At 44.0% G+C, this 17256-nt stretch overlaps 1 protein-coding gene across 2 annotated transcripts in view; it reads right to left on the reverse strand.

Annotated features, from left to right (window-relative positions):
* The window catches only part of LOC144829207 (aromatic-L-amino-acid decarboxylase-like), a 626175-nt gene that overhangs the window by 23867 nt on the left and 585052 nt on the right, over positions 1 to 17256 (reverse strand). For both annotated transcript variants that reach the window (XM_078688108.1, XM_078688110.1), the window contains exons 12-13: positions 15802 to 15900; positions 355 to 456 (exon numbers count right to left, since the gene is read on the reverse strand). In XM_078688108.1, coding sequence (XP_078544234.1) covers positions 355 to 456; positions 15802 to 15900 — 201 coding nt within the window. The remainder of the gene's footprint in view (positions 1 to 354; positions 457 to 15801; positions 15901 to 17256) is intronic.

Genomic DNA, 17256 nt, shown 5'->3' on the forward strand with positions numbered 1-17256 from the left:
CTCCCCAGCGAGACTGTGCAAGCGCAGCCTTCGCTAGGCTGAGACCTAAAAAACGCATTTCAGATCCTCATGCTTCAAGACTGTTGATTATTAATGTGTAGGATTTCCCCTGAAGGGAACAATGATAAGATAAGTGTTGTTAACATTAAAATCTGAAAATTAGGATCACTCATTGTGAAGAAGGAAGCCTCTAGTCAGATATGGTTTTTGATGAGAGTGACTTCTATGATCCGTCATTTGTTTTTCCTCAGGAGAGGTTGCTTAACTAACAACTGTTCAATCGATATAATATTTAAAGTGGTATACAACACACTGGAAAGTAGAAAGGTTTTACTTTTTAGTCTTCCCTCTTACCTTTAGTCGGAAGCACACCAGCCCCATTGTCACGTCGGCAGAGATCTCAAATCGGTCATCCTGACGCACTAAATCTTCAAATTCGTGAGCAAGCCTTACGTGCTAAGAAAGAAGAAAGGAAACTGCATTACATCCATTGATTTGCTTTCTAGCCATGTTCATATGCTTACCCGAATTCCCCTGGCTTTAATGCCATTTGTGTCATAGGCATACATAAGAAGAAGGCTGTCTGCTGTGAAGTACAAAACTGTAGATGTTGCGAAGGATCCTTAATAAGAGATACAAGAATCAGGCGTCGTGTGTAGAAGTTATCAATAGCACCAACTAGCGTTTGGCTTTTACTAATGTAATTGATATGTCAAAGCAGTCTATTCCTCGTATGGTCATGTTTAGCTCAAGTACTGGTGTCATTTATTATTTTGGCAACACAAATGTATTTATGATTTGGAACCCTAAGAGGTCCCCATAAAAATCCACAAAGATCTACAATAAACGGTTCTCAAAGATAATAGTGTACAAAGTACACTACATGGCAAAATCATTGAATGTGCCAACACACTCCACTTATATAAAAACGTCTTGGGACTAATAAAGTGCAAATGCGCAATTGTTTAGGTGAGAAATACAAAATCTATTCAAGCTTAGGAAATCTAATGTAAGCAATAGGGCAATTCTAGTACAGTACTTCCATAGAATTCAGTGCAATCAGCTTAGCAAAGCAATGTAAACACCATAAATCAATTAGATCATGCAAATCTTATTACACTAAAAGACCATGTTCGTCAAACACAATTAATATAGTCCTATCTAAAAGATATTTAAGAATTATTAAAAATAGGTCACCAGTTTTGAACAGGCTATTTCCGAGGGTGGTGCCAAAACACATTTGCAGGCTTCCACTGCCAAGGAAATTTATACTTTAGGAACAATGGTCTTAACAGTCAACGTTGTAGCAAATGCAGAGGGGGACAAACAAATAGCACATGATTTCAATCTTGAACATGGTTCCTGCAGAAGTCACAAAGCCTCTCTTCCCTAGGTAATACCGTCCATGCTCCTATAATATTTCTAAGAGGAAGCAAATTCAGCCTTAATAATAAAATGATTCTAGGCACAACATGGGAAAGATTCCATTGAACATATGATTGAGATTTGTTTGCAAATGGTACTCTCCACAATTCTATCGTTCCTAAAGTGTTGAGAACACAATACAATATCTCTTTTCTGTCTAATTTCATAGACTGATTTTTTAAATCATATTTTTTTAAATATGCTTTGGGAGGGGTCCCACTTTACTATGCCCAATTCCAAACATATCCAGTGCTTTCACATAATTTGAAAAAGCAGCACTTCTCTCCTTCAGATAGAAAAAGATTTTGGGCCTTATTTAAAAGGCCTTGCGTCAGTTTTTGCGATCACTTTTTGTGATGCATTGACAGCGTAAAACATACCCCCTTTTGCAAACTATTTACAAAGTGGTACAAAAGGGGGTGGTGATGGACAGAGCATCTGAACCAATCAAACACTGCCTTATGGCAGGCGTAAGGATGACTCAGTGCTATAGCCATAGCCCTCCCCCCAACATTGCTTGGGTTGCATGACGCTTCAGACTCAACTGCAGCAATGCCTAATTTTTGTGCCGACAGATATGTCAGTAAAACTGACCTGTCTGTAATTCCCTGCGACATGATGCGTCATACAGTAAATATGACGCATCCATCATGTCACAAGGAGGGCGCAATGAGAAGTGACGCATGGATGTCTGTTTTCACGCAGCGATGCATCACTTTTCATAAACTACCCCGTCATTTTTTAATGCAGCCCATGCCCAATATACTATTCCCTCACCTTAAAGTTGCAGTAATAGCAAACACAGTCATGGAGAGAAGCCTAAATTCAAGCCGGAATGCCAGTGGAGCAACTGCAGAATTCACGTTTCATATTTAGCGTCAAATACGCCCTTCTTAATGAAGGACAAGTACCACTCATCCATTTATTCACAGGTATAACTCGATGAGAGCATAATTTCGATCTCGTATACCGCCAGAGTGTGGGTAAAATATCTTTGCCCACGACATTTATATAAACTGCCACTTGCTGAAGCCTGGGATATTGCCTTACTTCTGCACTGGCTAATATGATCACTATTAGAACAGTTACTAGAAAAAGGTCTACCCAAATACGGGAACAGCTTCACCATCTCTAGCTTGTCTTCACCTAAAGACCAATGCAAATCTTTCCTAACCCTGCACCGCCGGGACCTAAAAAACATAACTTTGCTCTTAGAGGTGTTTATTTTCATGAAATGTTCATCAGCGTAGTTGCCTAACTCTGAGAGATACCTCTGTAAACCTATTGGGGATAAATCTTACAAAATGGCGTCATCCATGTAGAGAAAACCAACATTAATTGTTCCTAGTTTTGGTGGGTGCCCCTTACATTGTGTGACTCTGCTTGGCAAGTCAGACATATAAAGAGGAAAGAGGAGGGGCGTTAGTAAGCACCCTTGCTTCAGCCCATTGTGAGTTTCTACTTTACTATGCAAGCCCTGGTTCCCTCTCATTAAGACCTGAGTCCAGGTAGAACGATTTGAGAGCACACGAATAAGGAATACGTGTGCGTGCAGGGAGCAGACCTCCACCAGGCACAAGCTGCACCAGCCTAATACTGGCTGCCTCCGCACCACCGGGAGGGTGGGGGGGCTGCATCCTAAGCCTCCCCTACACACAGCACACCACAGACTGCGCACAGCAAAAAAGCCCAACTTTTGAGTGGGGTGTGTGTCTATATACTTCAATGAGCTTATATAGGCGTCCATGCCCTTAGGCAGTGACGAATAATGCCCCCACAGACACCAGCTCGTATCCTGCAGCACATATAGAAACTGTATGCAAAAATATGGCCATAATTGAGGGTTTTAAAACTTAAAAGAAGAAAATGTGGCACTGAAAAAACGTATAAAGCTTAATGAGCTGAAGAAGACTGCAACTTGCAAGCTGCTAACTGCTAACTGCAGGTGAAAACCTCTGGAGCTGAGAGGACTGATAGCGGGTTCAAGGGGAGGCTAGCGGGAGCACCCCAGACCGACCGCAAGTCGCACCCAGATCAGACTGGACTGCTTCCGCGGAAGGCCCGGGCTAACGCTCAGCGAGCGGTAACTACTACTGCCACGCTCAGGCCTTACCTCGCCTCACTCGGCTCTGCTTGGTAATCCAGTCCTCTATACAACCGATTTGCTGCCCTTGAGCCCACGCCAGAAATGTCCCTTCTCTGGCCAAAATGTGTTGCCCATGCATCGCAACCTCCCATAGCCAGCGCACCTCCTTGCAACGCTGCTCAGCGGCTCGTATCTGGCATCTGACATTATATCGCTCCCAGCATTTATTATTTTTGAAAGGGGTCAGCGCTTGATTCACAACAGGGTCTCGGTAGGATTTTCTTCCACAAATACTATGTACTTTTTAATGCAAAACAACAAACTATTCCATGTGGGAATGTATTTCATTCTGCCCCCATCGTGGCATTTTCAAGCAAAATACACATCTATAAAAAAAGAGCCACTATTAAAGTCAACCCTTCACCCCAAGAAAGTTTTAATTTTGCTGATCATCTGGCTCACAATGTTAGTATCTGTTATTCCTGGTCCGTAAATGGCGATTGGTGGATATCGGAAGGTGAATGAGAGAGGAACATCAGGCAAAAATAGAGGTAACAGAAGAGAGATGACCAAACCACAAACACAATTATCCACCCACTCCCAAATATTCAAGCATCCATCTTGAGCGATTCAAAACCAGAAACATACCCATTCATACATCTGGCCATTCCCCTCCATGCATTCATCAATTCAACCTCTAAAATCCATCTATTAATCTACAACATTACATTATCTGACAAACACCAATCTAGATACATGCAAATCCCTCTAACACATATACTAAGAGACTGACCAATCCATAACCATGCATGCATTTATTCAGCCATAGTCACTCATCTGTACTCCTGTAGTAAGTCAATCATACTCATACAACCATGTCAATCCAACCACCCACAAATGTATTTTTCTGTTCATGCACCACATTCGCCATTCACTCGACTAGGCCCATGTATATGGGTCCATGTACACCTATGCATTTATGATTCCATCAACCCATACATTCACCCACTATAGCCAGCTAAATTGCAAAATTGTGGGTGTGGTGTTATCTCATGGGATAGAACACAGGAGAGTAGAATACATCTGTCCATCTCTACACAATTTTAACTCAGAGATTCATCAATACACCTGCCTATCTGTTGCCCCACCTGATCATCTGTAAATCAATGCACTCACAACCCATTGATACACCTGTGCACTCATTCGTCCATTCTTTCATCTATAGCCATACATTAATTCCTTCGATAATTCACTCCATGCATTTAGCCACCCATTCAGCACACTGATTTCTTCCTTTTTCCATTCAATCTTTTCACTCTTGTATTTATGTATCCTTTCACTCACACCACACCATTCATTAATCTATCAGGTATGCATCCACAGCTAGCCACCCATCTTTCTACCCCGCTACTCCTAGCACACATCCATCCATAAATCCATGTATCCATTTGCACAATCTTTCTCAAGCATCTAGGAACCATTCTCTGATAGGGGCAATAAAAATGAGCGTGCAACCCTATTGCACTCCCCTGGGCACTGTCTGTAATAAAGGCCTAGATGCATTCCTACAAAACTGCACCCTCCTTCTGACATCTTGGATGCGCCGTATTTATTGTACAGGAATCCTGACGAATCTTTAGGCGCAAAAGTGACGCATTGCTGGGGTGTGTCTGAAAAAAGAGGCAACTCCAGCAATGTGTCCTCACATGGGGCAAGCCCCATGTGAAAGGGCTTGCGTTGCCCTTATGCCTGCTTTGAGGCAGGCATACGATTTTGACGCAATAGCGTCCTTGAAGTGGCACACTGAAATCTGACAGATTTGACTACGCCTCCACGAGGCTTTCTTGTGTGGGAACGCCAACCCTGCATAAATTATACCTGATGCAGGTATAACGTAGCACAGGAGCTTACAAAGTGACACATCTGCCTAGATGCATCACTTTTTAAATATGTTGCAGCGTGGCGCATTATTTACGCCGCCAGTGCATCAATAAAGTGACGGACTGGCGGCGTATAAGTGTGTCAAGGGGCTCATAAATAAGCCCCAAAGTTTGTATAATACTGTTTGATGAAAGCGACACTTGTTTGCCCAGAGATAGGAATTACTAGCTGTGTGATAATTATCACACACTTTCAGTTTTCCCCGGATAAATTCCTGCAGATGAAACCTGACAAAATCTATCAGGGGAAAATGCCTAGAAACAAAGGAAAAACATGCGGAATTTGTGTGTTAAACACTGAATTCCCTGCATTTCTTTCCAATCATTAAAATGTCACCCAATCCCCGTCTGCACATTTTTAACTTATAACTCCTCTCCACTCTCGACTTAACAACCACTAACTTTTCAGAAAGTGACTTTTTTTTAATACATTGTATGCCCAGGTTTGGCAACATCCTTTCTTGAGATCAACCAATATTATTAATCCTTACTCTCCACCCAACAACCAATCGACCTGCAATGATATACCCCCTTCCTAATTAGGAATACAACCTCCATTACCTCGCGCTCCTATAATTCATATTCATGTGATCTCATATAATTTGTCCACTCTGTCCTCTCCAGTCACACTCTCAACAGTTGCAGCTTTCCTTTTGGTCAGTGCTGTTCACTCGTTTAAACGTATACATGGCATTTACTGCTTTCTCCCACTTTTCCTTCATTCTGCTCCAGGCATTCTTGGGTCCCCTCTGAAGCAATGAAGAAGCACTAATACCCACTCTTTAGTAGTTTAAGTCTTGTAGGAAAGATGAATATGGAACTGAATCTACAGGTCTCCCAGCTGTGTTTTGAAACCATTATACGACCCACTTACCTTCTGAATTTGTAGTCTGGCGATAGTAATTTCATGTTGTCATCCTTTGCCAGTGGATGTGTGTATTGTGACTGGTTTCTTTGGCGACCTACCTGCCAGCAGGTAGATCGCCCCCCCAGCCGCCGCACGGTCCTCCTGTGCAGCTGCCTACCTGTGCCCTCGCTGCTGCTGCCACCCGGTAAGCTCTCCTGTGCCTGCCGCTTCTGTGCCTCTGTCCCCGGTTTCCCTCACTGCCCCCGTGCCCTGTTGCTGCCCCCTTCTCCTCTGTGCCCCGTGTGCCCCCGTGATTGTGGCCGTTTTTGCTTCTGTGCCCCGTGTGCCCCGTGATTGTGGCCGTTTGCCTCTGTGCCCCGTATGCCCCCGCGTGATTGTGTCCTACTGTGACCCCCCCCCCCGCTGACCCCGGTACTCCTTCCTGCCACTGCGTCCCTGCGGCTCGGCCCCCCGCTGCCCCATTCGCCACCCGCTTCTGCCTCCCAGCTGCTCCTCCCTCCCACTACCCCTAAATATAGGCCACGCAGCGGACGCGCCACTGGCGCGCTAAAGTCGCGCCTAAGGCAAGCCCGTTTGCGCCCGTACCGCGCCCAGCGGCAGGACCCCTGGCCCCCGACGATTCCAGCCCACACGACGGACTTACGACGCCGCCACCCTCCACGCACTCAACGCCGGCCGGAACCCCGCCTGCTACCGAGCCATCCCGAAACGCACCCACGGACCCTTCACCTGCCAAGCCTGCAAATTTACCTGCCTCCGAACCTGCACCGCACCCGCCAAGCCAGGCATCAGCAACAATCACCTCAAGTGCATCCTGCTCAACACCCGCTCCGTCCACAGACAATCCGTCGAACTCTGGAACCTCCTCGACACAACATCACCAGACGTCGCCTTCCTCACAGAAACCTGGATGGCTACAAGATCACCCGGAGGGACCGCGTCAACCAAACCGGAGGAGGCATCGCCATCGTCCACAGAAACACCATCCGAGTCACGACCAACTCCGACGACACCCTCACCGCCGCCGAGCACCTTCACTTCCAGATACACACCGACCCCAAGACACCCTCAGAGGCACTCTCATCTAGAGACCCCCGGGACCACGCACACAATTCAGCGAAGCCATCGCAGACTTCGTCAGCCAGCACGCCCTAACCTCCTCAGACTACATCCTCCTAGGGGACCTCAACTTCCACCTGGAGAACAACAATGACAGCAACACCGCCGCCCTGCTGGACAACCTCGGACTCAAGCAACTGGTGAACAGCCCCACCCACTACGCGGCCACACGCTAGACCCCATCTTCTCCTCCAGCAAGCACATCTCCTTCAGCCACTCCACCGGACTATACTGGACAGATCACAGCTGCGTCCACTTCAACTTCAGGAGAACCACAACCCACCACCACCTGCAACAGGTTCCCCGCAGAAGCTGGAGCAAGATCACCGCCGACCAGCTCACCACCTCCCTCAGCCAGAACCCTCCCACCAACACGACAGACCCCAATGAAGCAGCCCGCAACCTCACACAGTGGCTCACCAACTGCGCCGATGACCTCGCACCACTAAAGAACCCTCCCAGCAGACCCGGCAGCAAGAAAGCCTCGTGGTTCACCAACGACCTCAAAAACTCCAAGAAAATCTGCCGCACCCACGAGAAAGCCTGGCGCCACGACTAGACAACAGAAAACATGACAGCCCTCAAGAACGCCACCCGCAAACACCACCAGCTGATCCGCACCACCAAAAGGACAACATTCAAAGAACGACTGGACAACAACACCCACAACAGCAAGGAACTCTTCAGCATCGTTAAAGAGCTCTCCAACCCCAGCGCCTGCAACAACGACATCACACCCTCGCAAGACCTATGCGACTCACTCGCCTCGTTCTTTCACCGCAAGATCGCCGACATACACAACAGGTTCGGCGCACAGACCACGCACCCAACCACCGAACCAGCGCCCCCCCACCACCACCCTCTGCACCTGGACCCCGGTCAGCACCAAAGACACCACCCGCACGATGAACACCATCCACTCCAGCTCCCCAACCAACCCCTGTCCACACCACATCTTCAACAAAGCCGACTCCATCATCGCACCCCAACTCCGGGACATCATTAACAGCTCCTTCGCATCTGCCACCTTCCCGGAGAGCGGGAAACATGCCGAGCTCAGCGCCCTCCTGAAGAAACCCACCGCGGACCTCAAGAACTTCCGCCCCATCTCGCTACTCCCTTTTCCTGCCAAAGTCATCGAGAAGACCGTCAACAAACAACTCTCCGCCTTCCTCGAGACAAACGGATCCCTCGACCCCTCGCAGTCCGGTTTCCGAGCAAACCACAGCACCGAGACCGCCCTCATCGCAGCTACCGACGACATCAGGTCCCTGCTTGACAACGGGGAAACAGCTGCCCTCATCTTCCTGGACCTCTCATCAGCCTTCGACACCGTATGCCGGAATCCAAGGAACGGCCTTGGAGTGGATCATCTTGTTCCTCACCGGAAGAACCCAGAGAGTCCGCCTCCCCCCGTTCCGATCCGCAGCCACCGAAGTCATCTGCGGCGTTCCGCAAGGATCCTCGCTCAGCCCCACCCTCTTCAACGTCTACATCAGCCCCCTTGCTGCCATCGCACGCCAACACAACCTAAACATCATCTCCTACGCTGACGACACCCAGCTGATCCTCTCCCTCTCCAACGACCCCGCCACCGCCAGAGCCAGCCTCCAGGAAGGAATGAAAGACGTCACGGAATGGATGAGGCTCAGCCGTCTGAAAGTGAACTCAGACAAGATGGAAGTCCTCATCCTGGGACCATCCCCCTCTGCCTGGGACGACCCCTGGTGGCCCCCTGCCCTGGGCACTGCCCCCAAGCCAACGGTCCATGCACGCAACCTGGGCTTCATCGAGGACTCCTCCCTCACGATGACCAAGCAAGTCAACGCCGTCTCGTCATCCTGTTTCAACACCCTGCGCATGCTCCGAAAGATCTTCTGGTGGATCCCCACCGAAACCAGGAAGACGGTCACCCAGGCCCTCGTCACCAGCCGACTAGACTACGGGAACACCCTCTACGCTGGAACCACAGCCAAACTCAGGAAAAATTCCAGCGCATACAGAACGCTTCTGCACGACTCATCCTAGACATCCCCCGTCACAGCCACATCTCTGCCCATCTGAAAGACCTGCACTGGCTCCCTGTAAGCAAGAGGATAACGGTCAGACTCCTCACCCACGCACACAAGGCTCTCCACGACATGGGCCCCAAATACCTCAACAGCCGCCTCACATTCTACACACCCACCCGCCAGCTCCGATCCGCCAGCCTCGCCCTCGCCACCGTCCCACGAATTCGCAAAACCACCGCCGGAGGAAGATCCTTCTCCTACCTGGCGGCCAAGACATGGAACTCCCTCCCCACCCACCTATGGCTGACCCAGGACCATCTCTCCTTCAGGAAACAACTCAAGACCTGGCTGTTCGAGCAGTAGCGACTCCCCCTCCTCCCAGCGCCTTGAGACCCTAGCGGGTGAGTAGCGCGCTATACAAATTTGTTGATTGATTGATTGGTTTCTACTGTCACGTTCAATGGGCACCGGAATTTGACAGAAGCTTGAGAATGTGTGTGATGCATTACAGATTCAGTGTTCTATAGTGGACAGTGGAGGGATTGCTGAACTCTCCTTTGTAGGGTGTACTTCTTAGCTGGCGTTTGCACCAGGTACCTTGATTAAACTTAATTGACTTGACATCTGGTGATGATCGCGGAACATCCCTTGGTGGTCTTACAATAATGAACTCTTCTTTTTAATTCTCCTTGAATGCTATCTTCTTGTGGAAGTGGAATTTTTTAAGTACCATCAAGAACTGGTGAGCACAAGGCTGTATTATGACTACAGTGCTTCGACATCAGAGTCGGCATTGTTTTTTCTTTATTTGGGATTTTTGGATGTAATGGCCTGTGTGCAACATCACACTCAGGCAAGGTCAGGCTTGGTTTACATTTACAGACTGCTACTTGTAGCAATGTGTGCTTCACTCGCAGTCCCTCACAACGTATCCACACAACATGGAGTGTACAAGTTGGTCGTTATCTATTGCTCATTTTGCTGGTAATTTTCAATATTTTACATAAACTATATTTGCAGCACATTCTTCTCATTTTATGGTGCAAGAATTTCAGTAGTTCTATGCTTGTGTTGATTTGTTTTGTATTGGTACTCTTGTGCAAAAATTGCAGCTACTGTTTCTTCAGGAAAACATGTTATACACCAGCTAATTGTGTTTTTTTAATTATGTTACTTGACTTTTTTGCCATGCACGGAGTTTGTGTACATCCATTGTTCCATATATGCAGAAGAACAACGCATTTTCATCAACTTTCTGAGGCTGCCATCAGTAGCAGGCAGTTTGGAAAGGGGAATAAGTATAATGAAGCAGTGGAAAGGCTAAACAAAATTTTTTCAGAGCAACCACATGTTATGAATGAAAGGCATCAGTTTTTCACTTGGTGACAATGGGCTCATGAGATTACATGGTTACTCTTCTTATTCTAATGTCTTGTGATTTTGATCAATTTGAGATGTCGATGCATTGGTATGAGCAGAAAGCACTTGAGCAGTTATTGTGTAACAGAAACTCAGCTTCTGTAGAGATGATCTAGCTAATGGCTTCGAAAGCTCTGCTTTGGCTAGTAAGGAATTGAATACACTTAATTTACCTGGCGTTCCATCTGCAATTGGATTTGTACCCAACACACCTTGGCAAACTGCAAGCAAAGAGGATTATAACAGAGGTGCCGGTTCCAGCCAAAGATTGGGATGTGTTTTTAGGTATGGGTCTCAATACCATGTAGCCGAAAACAAAGTTGTTCAGCAAGGAATACATCTTGCATGAATAATATTCACATAATCCTAAGAAGAATTTTAACAGATCGATATTTGTTGGAGGCTGAACCGTAGCGATCTTTTTGGCTAAATCTTCTTTGTTAACTCATGCAGTTAAGAATTTACATTTATCTAACTTAACAGTCATATCCTGTACACATATTATGTACTTTTTCAGTACTAGCATGAATAAGAATATAATCTTGAAAAGAGTATACTCTCCTTATGCCTTACAACAAGTTAAACTTCAATTTTTGAAAAACTGTTGCTGCGCTTGCAAACCGGAAAGGCATCAAGATCATATTTGTATTCATGCAAATACTGTAGAAAAACTTAAAAGGAAAGAAATCCTAAGAAAATGATATGCTGCAAAAGGAATTGCAAGTATAGACAAAGACCTTGATTTCTCACGTAATTTAATTGGTTGGTATACTGAACGAAGGTCAATAAAGTAATGTGCACTGCCCAATTGTGCAACCATTTATAACATTTTAGGTAGTGGGTGACAGTTAACTTAAATGGTATTTATTGACCTGAAATCGGCACACAAATATATTTAGCCTATTTTTTGGCCACTACTATAGGAGAAAGCCATTCAGAGGAATCAGCTTTCTCCATGAAACAATCATTCTCCAATTGACATAAATGCTCCAGCAGTTGTGATCTATTACTTACAGGTACACTCCTCACCATGTGGTGTACAGGCATAGCAGAGTCTTTAATCACAATTTTGTGCATAAACCCTTTCATGCACCCCAATATGTTCTCAAAGACCTCCATGTGAGCATCCAAAATCTCTTGATGACCACAGTTCTTCAGGGCTACATGAGAGATAGTAGGCAGGGCCCTGCCTTAAGTGCCAAGACACCTTTTTGGTTTACATGCGCTTAATAGGTTGTTTTAACATAACATGCAAAGGATCCTTTATCTCTCCAACCAAGAACCGCATCTTCCTGGAATATCAAATCAGAAAATCTTTATACTTAACTTCTTCTCATAAATATCCCACAATATTGATTTTTACTTCCTTCAAAAACCAGAGGATTAACATCAGAAGCAATTAAAAAAATATCAGGCCATTCTTTGTAGAAACATTGATCAGATATTATACTGATATGTGATCTTGAATCACCAGCAACTCGCAGATAGTGATACCTACAAGAATATCACATACTGGACCACCCTCCTTTTTATATGTAGACTAAACACACAGTCCCAGTTTACACTTTTCCATGTCTTGACAGGGAATCTGTTTGAAATGTGTTCACTTGCACAATTTTGTGGAGGCCACTTAAAAGAATATAGCTTAAAGGAGTGCCATTTGTTTGGGATACAGCGGAAAGAGAATAATTTGATATGACTAAAGTGCTAATTGTTGAAGCACCTGTCTACAAACCGTGTCAGGAGAATGAATTGTGTGTTATCATGGGGGATGCAGGTGCCATTGGTATTGGGACTGTGTTTAGCCAAAGAGTAAGCACTAAAGAACACACATTAGCTTTTACTTCAAGGTACTTGTGCAAAGCTGAATTACACTACAGATCTATAGTTTTATAGAACAGAAAGCATTAGCTTGTGTCCAGTGATAATCTGCATGGTACTGCTGCAAGGAGGACCAACAGAGTGGAGAGAGCACCAAAGTATCTAAAGGACTATATTAACCTTTGAAATAATTCTCAACAATTCAATGTACTTTTAATACTACCTTGCAGTTTATATTTCTTTATTGCTATTTCCTGCATTGTGTTGTTAACCTACGGTGTCTAGTTTCCTTCTGTTGCTTATTATGTTGAAACATTTTATTTTGTCATTTTTTAATATTCTACAGTTTGTAATATTCTGATTTCCTATGATCATGTTGTATTTTCCATAATTCTCGATCTTGGTGCTGTAGTTTTATAAGGGGCAAGATGTGTGTTGTGGCTGATTACTCCTCTCATGTTTCATGAGCCATGGAATGTGACAGAACATTTAGAATGTGTGCAATGGGATGTAAGTGTGGAGTTGTATGTTGCAAAGCTGGAGGGGTTGCTGATCTCTGTTGTTGAGGGTGTGCAATTTAACTGTATTTTCACTTGGAACATGGACTTAACTCCAATTTCCTTTTCTACTTAGTTCTGCACTGTTCTTCACATTGTGCTTTCCTCTCTACCTCTTACCTAATTACATTTCGGTCCTTATAATTCAGTTTATGTCGATGATAGTTCTAAGCTGAATTTCGGGTAGATTTTTTTGGTGCCAACAGTATATGAGCTCACTAGAATGCAACAAAGTCTTTAATACTTTTTTCAGGTCTTGCAGTTCAGAATTTATTGACATTTTCCCTTCCTTTTTTCCAGCAATACCAATCGAGTTTGTCTTTCTTTGGATACCTCTCTGAGATGATTTCATCCCTATTTCAATATATATATATATTGTTGTCTGCAGGAGTGTATTTACCTGGCTTTGAAAAGTGAGAATTTCATTTTCTGCACTCTGGAGTGTCTTCTCTTGCCTTCGTAATTGATCCCCTTTCTTTCCTGAGCTAGGAGAGTTCTCTCACCGGGACACTCTTACTGTTCAGTCTTTCTCTCCAGTGCCTCTCTTCAGTCATTCAGTACCTTTGATATGTCTTCTGTCCAAACATTTTACAAAGTGTCTTCTTCTTCATTCCGTTTGAACATTTCCCTCCTACCTTTCAGATTCATTTACAGTTTTCCCTTGCTCGTTTGCTTGTTTAGCCTTGCCCCACCATGTTTTTTGTGTATTTTTTCCCTGCTCAGCTGACAATTCCCACATTGGTCCTTCAGCAGCCACCTCTTTGTGTTACAGGATACGTATACTATCCTAAGAAAAGTGTGGGTTTCATTTTAGGGTCAAATACAGTTTAGTATATGGATGGTTTAAAAATGATTGGAGTTGATTATGAAGTTTAAGCAAAGGTTCACAGTCAGAATGCATGAAATAACTGATAGTAGTGTGCAAAACTGGGCAGTTTCTCAGATTTTTCTGTAGTAGAATAATTTCCCTTAGTAGTTTGTTTACAAGTCCAGAATAATTTGTAGGTAAATCTAAGTATGCATCTAACCCTTTTCCACGCTTTCTGCGTACTATTGTAACATATCCCTTATATATATAATGTTAATGGAACCACTCCAAAGGACCACCCTTGTCTTAAAATATGGAACGGAAGCATCTTTGCGGTTGCATGTTTCTTGTTTGAGAATTATATCCATGGTTTTTTTTTTAACAGTATTTTTGGCTTCCTTTGGGTTTTGGGTGGAAGAGCTATACATTGGTTGCAAATGCAAATAGGGACTTTCTTTGGGGAGACTTTCTATAGGGAACCATATTTAATCCACACAAAAACAAAGAATCTAAGATACCTCTCACCCTCAAGGAAGGACATGGAGTAACCTAAAGACAGATTTGTTAAACATATTTCTCAATTTTGCGCTATTATGGACTGACGTACAGCCTGTCAGATATGCAATCATTCAACTATACAGCTACTAAACAAGAGCAATGTCAGCAAGATTGGGATCTGCGCATACAAAATGCTCAATTTGAGGGTTGTGTTACATTCTATGTCATTCAAAGTTGTGGGTTTTTAGTCAACTGTTTTTTTTCTTCAATTCTCTCCGCCTACGATTTTCCATTGGCCTTCTCAAAATTAAAATTCCCCAAGTTAGATAGTTGTTGATTGTGAATTTTAGGCTTTCTTCCCTTTAATTTCTCAAACTGTGTATGTTCAATTAATTGTTCAATAGCTGTGTGCTCATTAGCTCGATTTCAACAAGCAGAGGCAATGCCAATAGGTCTGGCTCTAAATGAATGATGTATGGTTATGTGACGCATTACATCGAAATGGATGTGTATTTGTGTGGCAGTTGCACTGTCCAGCAAGACCTAAAACCCCACGTAGTTTAATACCTGCCCTCCTTCCTTTTGTGCTGCTGCTAGCGAAAAACACTATAAATTATCTGGTTATGCGTGTGCCTCTGAAAGTTGGATAACTAAACAAAATATACACACCTGTGTGGAGGTCAAGCACTTTTTTGTGGAAGCACCCAGCGCCTGCCCAATCAAAGCATGTATTCCTGGCTCCCACCATGTGGGTGGAGTCAACACCCCTCTCTTGGTGATTTTCTCAAAATTGTCTGGCGACAGATGGGCTACCAGGCCAGACCATAAAAACCCCTAGCTACATGTAAACGTGGCTTGCACAATATAATCCCACAAATTTCATTATTTATTAAAAAAACCTAAACAGTTTTAGAAGCATTCATAGACTATAACATACACAATTTTATATTCAAGAAAAGTGGGACTCGTTATAGAATCTTCATTGCCATACATAGTTCACTTAAGACAGCCCTCTAATAGTGACGTTTCATTTCACCAATAAGGCATGACATTGTGGCCTCTGTTGATCCAATAAATATATTTTAAGATCTTTGAGTGCTGGAGACAAATGAAGCACTAACAAACCACATTCTTTCATTGCTCTGCTGAGACAGCAAAACAAGATTTTTATTGTGACGGCACGTTTTATTAACATTCATTGGAGAATAAAGAATATTAAAATAATTACCAACAATGAAATGTATTTACCTTGCGTATGTATTCCTGTAGTCCTTTCACACCATACAGCCGGAACACAAACCACAATTTCAGGGAACGGAACCTGCGGCCCAGGGGGATCTGCCAATGCTGCAAAATAACATTATTGAGCTTTGAGTCAATACCAATGGCTGGTTTTAGACAGATGATGTTTTCAAATGCAAATGACAATTTCTTAGTTTATACATATGTCAGTGCTGCAAAATAATCTCACAGATCATTTGTACGCTCATTCCAAAGGCTGCATTTGATGATGTTATATGATGTTATCGTTTCAGATACAAAAAATGTTTTAGTTTTACATTGCACAGTGACACAGATTGTTTCTATTGATACAATGACATGATCAATTTGGCACATATCTCAGAAAGGATGGTGCAGTGCTGGCAGGTGGTAGCCATGGTTACTGCTTGTTGTTACTGACCTCCCATGACAGACAGACCAACTGTCCCTAAGCCACCTGCTAAACTGGCAGTTAAAATCTGCTAATGGGGCATGCAGTTGGATTTCCATCCATCAGAATAAGCTTCGCTTGCAATGGGGCATCCCCTACAGAAATTATAAACATCACCTGTCCACCAGTAGCCTACTTTCCAATTAAAGTGCAGACTCCACACCCATAACAGTAAAGCATTTTGCATTATTTTTTTAGATGTGCCCAAGGAGCACTGGCAGCCTTCTGAGATCCAGTTCCAATTATCAAAGATTTTGCTATGAGTAGGTTTGACTTACCTAGTTATCCCTATCCTCTGGATTCCTCCATGGATTTTAACATTCACCATGTGCTCATTCCAGCTGTGAACTTATCACAATCTGTAAGTTTTAGTTCAGATTGAATTGAGAACTTATGTTTGAATTCTTCTGATGCTCAGCTGTACCAATCAATGTTAATTTATAATATGAATCAGTAATCACAAGAGAATTCCAGTTTTCACACAACTATGTCAGAGGTTCAAAAAGACCGCATTTCTATTGGCTCTTTCTGCGTTTCACAGTCCCTTATGCTGATTGTCAATTAGTCATAAGGAATATTTTGACACTAAAATATGGAGTGCTACGCCAACAAATAATAACAGAGTCCATTGAGGTAGGGTAATTTCAGACCACATTCTCACAATTAAAGGAAAATATAAGCGAGCATTTATGCACTGTTGGAATGCCCACTGAATTGGTAAAGGCGCTTGCCTCCACCCACAAGTGGGGAAGCACCTGCCATAATTAAAGCCCTCTCCCATGATGTTGGGGATGATTTTGACAAAAGTGCTCCCTCAGTTGCAGTGGGAGCATTTTCTTTAAATCATTCATCTCTGCTGCTTGGCACTCAGTTGGTATTTCATTGTTGTTTTGCATAAATAAGCGCCAAATACAGAGGTTTATTTCCTCAAAACACAATATCAATTGCCCTGATGCACAGGATGAATTGTCCCTGAGTGTGTGGGATACTAT

Source organism: Lissotriton helveticus, chromosome 4_1, assembly GCF_964261635.1.
Source record: "Lissotriton helveticus chromosome 4_1, aLisHel1.1, whole genome shotgun sequence".
Classification (NCBI taxonomy): Eukaryota; Metazoa; Chordata; class Amphibia; order Caudata; family Salamandridae; genus Lissotriton; species Lissotriton helveticus.